Source organism: Pararge aegeria, chromosome 11 (assembly GCF_905163445.1).
Source record: "Pararge aegeria chromosome 11, ilParAegt1.1, whole genome shotgun sequence".
In the NCBI taxonomy this organism is placed as follows: Eukaryota; Metazoa; Arthropoda; class Insecta; order Lepidoptera; family Nymphalidae; genus Pararge; species Pararge aegeria.
In genome coordinates, this window is record NC_053190.1 from 1,112,575 (window position 1) to 1,122,059 (window position 9,485).

A 9,485-nucleotide genomic window follows, 5' to 3' on the forward strand; every position below is an offset into this window, starting at 1 on the left:
TATTAAAAATGTTACTGGATGTACTGTATACATATTTTACTTTTCTTTTTCTTAACTGTTGTCAAAGTTTAGTAAATAAACAATAACTTACTTTAATATAACAATTAACGTCCCAGTTGGTTGGTGAATGGTCTAGACAATGCTAGATAATACTTTCAATGAACTAAATACCTTTTTTCTATTGTTGATGTCGTTTTTTTCTACAAACGTAGAATAAGGCCAAAGATAAAATTTATAAAAACATTTTTATCTTGTTACGCCAAAGAAATATAACTTTTAATGCATATGCATAAGAACACACACGTTTTTTTATCATACATTTAATGCTTACTAATATTATAAAGGTGAAAATTTATTTGTTTGTCCTTCCTATAGGCCCTAACTAAGCAACCAATAAACTGGATATTTGGCATAGAGTTAGTTGAAACGTCGGAGAGTAACATAAGCATACATTTTATCCCGGGAACACAAACGGTTCCCACGGGTTTAGTGAAAAATCTCAATAAACGCGGACAAAGAACGGGGACAACAGCTAATCCTTAACATTATAAGGAATAAGAACTTTCAATAATTAAACATAAATTTCCTTTTGTTTCAGATAATGCTCGCCAACTTCATTGATGCTCGAGTGCCTTAAGGCAATATGAAAGTCAAGCGGTGTCTAGACGTGAGGCTAATAGCCTTGTGTACCACGTGCTTCTTACTCCCCGCCATCGCCTGCCCCACCCAGTGCATATGCAAATGGAAGAACGGCAAACGGTACGTCGAATGCACCGACAAAGACCTAAAAGCAATCCCCAACTCGTTAGACTCCGAAACTCAAGTCCTAGATTTCACCGGCAATGATTTGCAAGTTTTACAAAAGGAAACGTTCCACAAACTCGGGCTGTTGGACTTACAGAAAATTTATCTGCAGAGATGTCGGCTACAGAAAATCGATAACCATGCCTTCAGGGGACTCGCGAACCTAGTGGAGTTGGATCTCTCCAATAATTATATCACTGTCGTCCCGTCGAACAACTTCGTGTTCTTTCCGTCTCTTATGAGGCTGTCGCTCAGCAACAACCCTATCACGAGTATCAAGATGCATTGCTTCCAGCATCTCGCCTATCTCAATACGCTAGAACTGAGCAATTGCAAAATTGAGAATGTCGAACCGGAAGCTTTCTCTGGCCTGAAGCATTTGGAATGGCTCCGGCTGAACGGCAATAGATTATCGAACATTCACGGCGATAACTTATTCCCCGACACGCTGCGGGGCATCGATCTTCAAAACAATAATTGGAATTGCGATTGTAATTTGAGAGATTTACATAACTGGCTATCGAATTTCAATATGCCGCACGCGGTCGAGCCCATCTGCTCGCTACCTGAGCGTTTGAAAAAACGCACCATCACAAGCGTAAATGAATTAGATTTAGCTTGCCTGCCAAAACTGACCCCTACAACTGTATATTTAGAAACGAATGTAGGGAACAACGTGAGCCTCGAATGTATCGTGAAGGCCGTGCCGGAGGCCAAGTTACAGTGGTTCTATCAAGGACAACTTATTCGGAATTATTCAACGTCCGCTGCGGAGCCTCATCATGTATTTTACGTCGAAAGCGGTGTTATAGACAAGAAGAGCGAGTTATATATTTATAATATCGGGAACGATGATAACGGTACATATGCCTGTATCGCGGAGAACTCCGCAGGGAAGGTGCGTGCTAATTACACGATAAAAATTCTAGTCAAAGAGGAGCCCGTCGTGATCGTGGTAACGTTCCCTCATAGACATTTAGTGGTGATAATAACGGTAGTGTTCTTAATTATAGTATTATTAATAGCAATTATAGCTGTCGTATTATTAAAATTTAAAACCGATACAAGAAGTAGAAAGAAGAAAGAGAGTGGAAAGGATGTGGCATTGTGTAATCAAATATTACCGTCTAGTAGAAACAACGGATCTCTACCTAAGAACAACGGAAGTGTCATAGTGAACGCTCATTCGCATCACGCTCTACATTACACAGTGCAGACAAACCGCGAGTACGAGCCGAGCGATGCATACCAAAGCAATAATATGAAAGGCTTTGTCGACAGGAATCCTGACCTAATTAGCGACGCGGAAACCGTCGCCAACAATGCTCAAAATGAGAACACAGCACTTTCTGTGTACAAAGCGCAAACTGCGAACGACACTTTTGAAGAGGAGACCACATTCACCGCTCAAACTGTCCCGCGTCAAGTCACATGGCAAGACCAGCAAACATTAACTAGTATGCCTATTAGCATGCCTCCCAATGCTATGTACCAACATTCAGCCGACGTGCACCTCAACCCGGGCTGTTTCCTAGATAACGAAGGCTACCCTTACGACTATGGCCTGCCGAAACACCCTTGTCGACAACCTATGATGACAAATTACTCCGTGGTCGGACCATTCTACCAAACCCTTCCTCATAACAGACCGAAGGGACAGAAGTTAGTCTGCAAATTTGCGAAAGACAACGAATTTAATGCGGTGCCGCCGACTTGTCCCAACTTCGAGGTATTTAACGCGAATAATGTACGCCGAACTTTGGAGGGTTACCCGGTGCCTAGAAATCGTCCGATCGCCTTCGTAGGGAATGGAACCGTGTATTACAACGAGGAGTTTGTACCTTCGCCGCCGGAAGGTTACAAAACTGAGCCAGTGCAGTGTTGTGCTTCAACCGAAACGTGTTCAAACTGGAATGCGAAAGGTACTTGTGCTGTGATGGTACCGATGGGAATGCCCGAAGGTCCCGGGAGGTGTTATCAGGTGGAAACTAGGTGTGTTGACACTCAGACGTCAGACGCTCGGATGCCAGGGGAAGGGACTGAAAACGTGTTGAAACCACTGCCACAAGTATCAAACGCCAAATGTGCTTCGGATATATGTTCGGAAAGCCCCGATGAGGGGTACGTGGGGGACGCGAACGACATCTGACGACGTCGTCGGACCGATAACGCGTAAACAGGGCAATTTAGACGCTACTAAAGTGATAAAGCGACTGAATATGAGAATAGTATTGTATATATGCTTTCTGAGTATACACGGAACGTTTCTGTGTATTGTGCACAACCACTCGTATTAAGAATCAAATTCTGTAAATCATAATGTTTTATACATACTCATTTCTATTATATATATTTTTATAGGCAGATAAATTGTAAGCTTAGACAGTCCATTCGATCCCCTGTCATGTAAAAGTTGTTTTGTATAGGACAACTGTAATCATCCTCTAAGTTAAGATTTTTTATACAAAGAAATTTCTAGATAAAATGAAGCCGTTACTGTAATTAATAGGGTGATTCAATTTTCTATTAAATTATATAAATAGGTTAAAATTATGCGAAAGCAGTGAAAAACAAACCTCAAATATTAAAGACGCTAGCAATTTAATATTGCTAATTAGGGAAAGGATAACAAAACAATGACGTAATAAAGTCGCTACGTTACGGTGTAGCAACTTTGTAACGTCCTACGAATACAAATTTCTGATCCCCGAAAGAGGCAGAACTTCTCCCGCCAAAACGTCTTTCTACAGTAAGTTAATATTTAGTTTTTCGATAGTATAAAATCTATTTTCGAGAATAAAAATAAATATAATCAACATTTATTATGTTAATGCGATCGATATTATTTAATGCCTTTATCTTTCTAGTCACGATACCGAAAATGAAACTTTTTTGTGTTCCATTTCCTTTAATATTTTTGTACAGTTATTTGTTTTTTTCTTTTTGTACTTCAAGGCTTCTTGAATAAACCGTAAATATGTGCCAAGATAAATGCTCATTATAATTTTGTACTATATACAATTTTACAAATCAACTTTCATTGTATAATGGGTAACTCATTTTAAAATGGGTCGAATACTGCAGGGCTGGGATTATAAAGACTTATTTCAAGCTAAACTGTGGTACAGCATGTGACATAGACCGCACCGTACAGTGGCCGTAACGTAATGCAGTTAGTAGTTTGTAAACGTTTACATGATCTTCCCGAAATCAAGAGCAGGGCCCCAGCTGAAAATCAGCGCTGTATCCTCTTATGGTTGCATAAAGCATACAGCATACCTAATTCTAATGCTGAGAGACAATACTAACGACGTCTTGTTTATCAAAATGATTGGTTTAGGAAATACGAGGAAATAGATTTAAACGTCTTTGTTTTTAATAGACTTTTGATAACGACTCAAACAACGGCAGGTATCTTTGCATCGTTTGAGGCCATACAGGACTGAAGTGTATCAAAAATGCAGCCGTATTTATATCAAAATCAGACAATCGGCATAAGGACGGCGCAGTGAGCGGCGACCCTGCTTTCTGGTTCTAATGCCGTGGGTTCAATTCTCACAACTGGAAAATGTTTGTGTGAAATTGATTAACACGATTTTTTTAGCGTCTGGGTGTTTATTTGTATATTATAAGTATTTATTTATATTATTCATAAAAATATTCGTCAGTCATCTTAGTAGCCATAAAACAAGCTACGCTTACTTTGGAGCTAGAAGGAGATTAGTGTATTGTCGTAGTATATATATTTATTTATAATGTCATGAACATTGGCTGTGAATAAAATATAATTTTATTTATTTCTTCAAAACTATTTATTAATTAAATAAGATTATCGGCACATTATTTTAAATGGTACTCAATTTAGTAAAATATTTGGCTTAAATCAAATCATAGTTATCCAAACTTTAATTATTTACTCGCTTTGTAAAATTACTGTAACTCTTTTATAACATAAACAACACATCTAAGTTCAAGACTTTCATTTACTTTTTTACATGTAAAAAGAGAGATTAATCAAATATGGTAAATTATTCTTTATCCTCGGAATTTGGATCCACGGATATCATTCCGCACGTGTCGAATGACAAATGAAATTACTCTTGTTTCTCACTTTCAAACAGTGATTGTAGAGCAAAAGCCTGAGGCGCCTTTGTTACTGATCCGCATCGGTGGCGGAGTATGGCAAAATCCATAATCCACTAATATTATTTAAACGAAAGAGTGTTTGTTTGTTTGTCAACAATGTTCGACTCAATGCATCTATCCTAATTAAGTTTGGTACATATACAACGTGTAACTGAAGACCGAAATAATACTTCACAGGATTTAGAGGTACATTATATACTGTCTCTGAGACTTATCTGTGAAACCGAAAACCTAATAGTTTTTTGGAAAGAAATCAAACATCACATGCAAAATTAAAATCACGTGCCTCCTGTCACATTATTTGGTAAGCGTCGCGTAGCATAGATATTATGCGCGTGTGGGTCTTTTATCTTCAATTTTTTTACAGGGTGATTCCTTATGTTAAATACTTATGCATCCTTCAAATTTATTTCATAATTCGGTTACACGTTGTATAGCTTGCATCTTGGAGATAGACATAGGATACTTCATATCCCACAAATCCCACCAGGGAAAGTTTCCGGAGGATTTAAAACTATTGCTTTTTTTAACTATTTAGACAAAATTTTGCATAGAAGTAGCTAGCATCGCGGAAACAAAGATGGAATACTTTTTTTAATTTTTAGAACAGCAAATCAAATACGGATAAAATCCCGGACAACAGCTAGTGTTATATTTACAAAAAGACTAAACTCAGGTGAATCAATATCCGTGCGAATTCAGCCGTTTTAAATACTGTTATAGGTATTTCTGATAACACATACTATTAGAAATACGTAGTCGGATAAATATAGACTTCTATTGCGCCAGACTGCAGTTAATTTCAGTCGGGCGTTTTGAATGGTTAAGTTAATAAAGCCACTGTAAAGCTACACGGAGAGTACCTACATTTAAAAACTAAATTAAATATAGCTCATTTTCCCGCGGCAATTGCTAAATAAATTTTGAAATAACATCATTAAACGACGTCGTTTTACGACTCTCGTAAAACTTTGACGTTTGACGTTTTAATAAACGGCTACAAGGGTCATAAAGGGGCTCTAAATCACAGATGAAAATACAATTCAGTCGACGAAATTTAATAAACGCTCAATTTATGTTTTGGGAAGTGAAAATGCGAAACCGTAGCCGTTACCCGACTGCACAAAAATGAGAGTGATATAATAATATTACTCTCAATAGAGTAGCCACTCTATTTTAGGGCCTAAGCGGATTAGTAGGTGTCAAAAAACAAGACGTCGTATATTGGGCGTCTTAAATATATGTGGCGACATAAATGAACTATTATCTAATATTATAACAACAATAATTGATAGGAACCCGAATACATTTACATGTCAAATTAAATATACGAAGTTGCATTACGTTACGGCCGGTTTGATTACCAGACTCAAATGAGCAAAGTACTTATAAATTACTTGCTTTAAAAATTACAGTATTAGTTGTAGGTACTAGGATGGTAATACTAGCGTACAAATAATTTTAATTTGTTTTTAATTTTTAATTTTGGTATACCACTGTGCCCTTCTAAGAAAATTTGCAAACGAAGAGATTTTCACGTTTAGCCTTAAAGAAATAGAAGCATAGATAATCATGCTGCTGTAGACAAGTTAAAAACCGTTTAAATTTCGTGACGGATAAAAGTAACAACAGAACTAAAACGCAAATCGAATGACATACAGTCGCTGCCAGTTTAACGCTAGTCGATTGCGCTAATAACTTATCATGTGCGAAGCCTTATGTGTAGGGTTGCCACTCTATACAAGCAAACTTTGTTAACTATGCATAAAATAGCATCTATTTTTTACGAAATTTTGGTATTGTTCGTTGCAAAGCCATAAAACAAAACAAGAAAAAGAAAATCGATATTCATTATTGTTTACCTGTTCAATTTGTTAAGTGACATGCAAAAAGTCATGTTTTACTTGACTTTTTAAGTTAGCTATACAATTTAATCTCAATCATCATAAGTCACCATAAAGGAACAATAAAGAACTTGCACGAACTTCATTCCGCTCACGTTCTATCCTAGAGCCGGTGCTGAACTTATGCTTTATATCAAAATAGCATAGCAATGCCCGTAAAATACAGATAAATTGAGTTGGCTTGAAATAAGCTACAATCTATGTAAAGGTGGCAACCCTGATCGAGTGTGAATATTTGCTATCCTTATATCCGTGACGTTTAATTATATTATTATGTTTTACTGTGACCAGACCAAAGACCCACCAAATTCTGTATAACTCATAATAATAAAGCCGGGAGTTAACTTTTCACTTTTGTTGAAATTCCTTACGTTTTTACATATTATTGATTTGTAGCCGGGCTAGCATAACCGATTTACAAATATTTACGTGCAGTCCTAATACAATAATATCGCACTGTTATAGAGGTTTAATAAAAGTCACAGGTTAAACTCCGTGATGTAATCTATAACGGCACTATGCTAGCACTATGTTCTTTTTAGTTGGCATTTTGATGAAGGCAGTACAGTTAATGCAAATCGATACACTGGTAAATTACCACAGATAATATTAGACAGTGAAGTACCGGCTTTAATAAAATCTTATAACATAATAGAGCTGACTTCTTCGATTTTCTACATACTAGTAACAAAGTAATAAACTTTTCATAACATAAGTAGCATCTAAACTTGTAAATATTCTGTAAATATTAGATTTTACTACAAAATATTTCCTAACGGAACGTAGGTACGTGAAATGTTTGAATATTTTGCAACATCAAATAATATGGAAATTTTAATTTATTTTCTTAAGGTTGCTGTATAATTTTATAATATTAAGTGCGGGGATACATAACATTTTAGTCTTCTTCGTAAAGAAACGCAGATACTTTATTTGAAACTGCATTATGATTCATTATGATTCATTATGATTCACTACTTTTCATCGCATAGAATCCTTGGTATCTATAGCATTTCAATATTACTTTCACACGAAATATATTTTGTGATGTAAATTTGGACACCCTTCACTAGTAGTACAATAAATTTTGACGTCAATAATGGTGGTCAAGCGTTTGTTTAAATTATAATGTTGAGTGAATGATGCGTTTGTATAATAAAATGGTTTGGTTACGTTAGTTATACTCGATTATGACTGCATAATAGTCAAAAGTAAAATTTAAAGAAATTAAATTAAATTTAAATTTAATTCGTGGTATAAAATAACTAAAAAGTCTCGAATACCTTGTATTATGCACGTAACATTTTAACTGTTTCTCTTTCACGACACTAGGCGAGAAAAAAAGACTCTTAAACAACTTCATATTGTTTTGATGTTGCGAAGTGTTTATAGTAAACTAAGGCGCCATACACACGAACGAAAGTATGCTTAATCTAGTTTGCATTTTGACCATCAATATTTTGAATAAAGAATGTATACAACCGTTAACGTCAATACTTGCGTGTAAGATATGGGGCACTTAATGTAAACTTAATCGACAGGTCTCAGAGTATCTTATTATTTTATCTTATCAACAGTTTACCTGAATAAACTTTCACAAGTAAGGTAAAGCTACACCAATTTAATATATCGTAAACACATCCATCTTTAATCATAAATACGTACGCTATTTAGAACTAAATTTGGCGATGCGGCGAGACGCCTATACTCTCGTCCGTGTGTGCGGCGCCGTAAATCGATATCAGGGTATCTCCCTCAAAATAGAAATGTTGGTTCCTGGCACTTGTTTCGTAGCAATCTATTTTTGTCGGCATTCGCCATTGTTGTAACGCCGCTTGGTAGAATTCATCAAAGCGGATAAAGGGTTTGTTTTGGGTAGTTTTCAATCATAACACAGTCCACCGACAAACCATTTTAACCAAAGTAAAAACTTCCTTATCAAAGGCCTTTTAATCGTACATTATTTTGATATTAAGTAAACATTATATAATAATCTCCATTTTAGGTAACTATCTAATAATCTCCATTTTAGTTAGTAATACGAGATACTAATAACATCAGCTATTTTGAAGCTATATGCAGCTGCACTTTTTGCAGATTTGTTGAGTTTTTCTGTAATGAGATCCTTTCTTTTTTATTACACTACAAGTTAGCCCTTGACTACAATCTCATCGGTGGTGAGTGATAATGCAATCTAAGATGGTAGCGAACTAACCTGTTGGAGTATGGCAGTTATATTTAACTCAAACACATCATCGGTTTCTACGCGATATAATTTCGAAACGCAAAATCGCTTAGCGGCACGTCTTTGTCGGTAGGGTGGTAACTAGCCACGACCAAAGCCTCCTTTTTGCGCCGCGTTTGCATCGATGATACATACTTTTGGACGATTTACTGCCCTCTCAGGACATATGAGTTATATCTCAGTTGACGTACAGGTCGTCCGAAGATACCATACATCACTAATGTGCTACGTCTGCAGAGCTTACGTGTGCAAAATATAGCGACTTTTTATGGTTTTGGATGGATATTCAGAAACGTCACAAAGCTTTCAAAAAGCTAAATCAGGTATCATGTGTACTATGGCCGTTAATATTGTAGACAGGATTTAATAAGTGTAGTTGTTTAAAT

General features: G+C 36.3%; 1 protein-coding gene across 1 annotated transcript; it reads left to right on the forward strand.

Annotated features, from left to right (window-relative positions):
* Positions 1-620: 620 nt before the first annotated feature.
* On the forward strand, positions 621-3,068 carry LOC120627534. The gene has a single exon (XM_039895538.1). It carries the CDS (start codon positions 644-646, stop codon positions 2,951-2,953), a length of 2,310 nt encoding a protein of 769 aa, XP_039751472.1. The 5' UTR covers positions 621-643; the 3' UTR covers positions 2,954-3,068.
* The last annotated feature ends 6,417 nt before the right edge of the window (positions 3,069-9,485 follow it).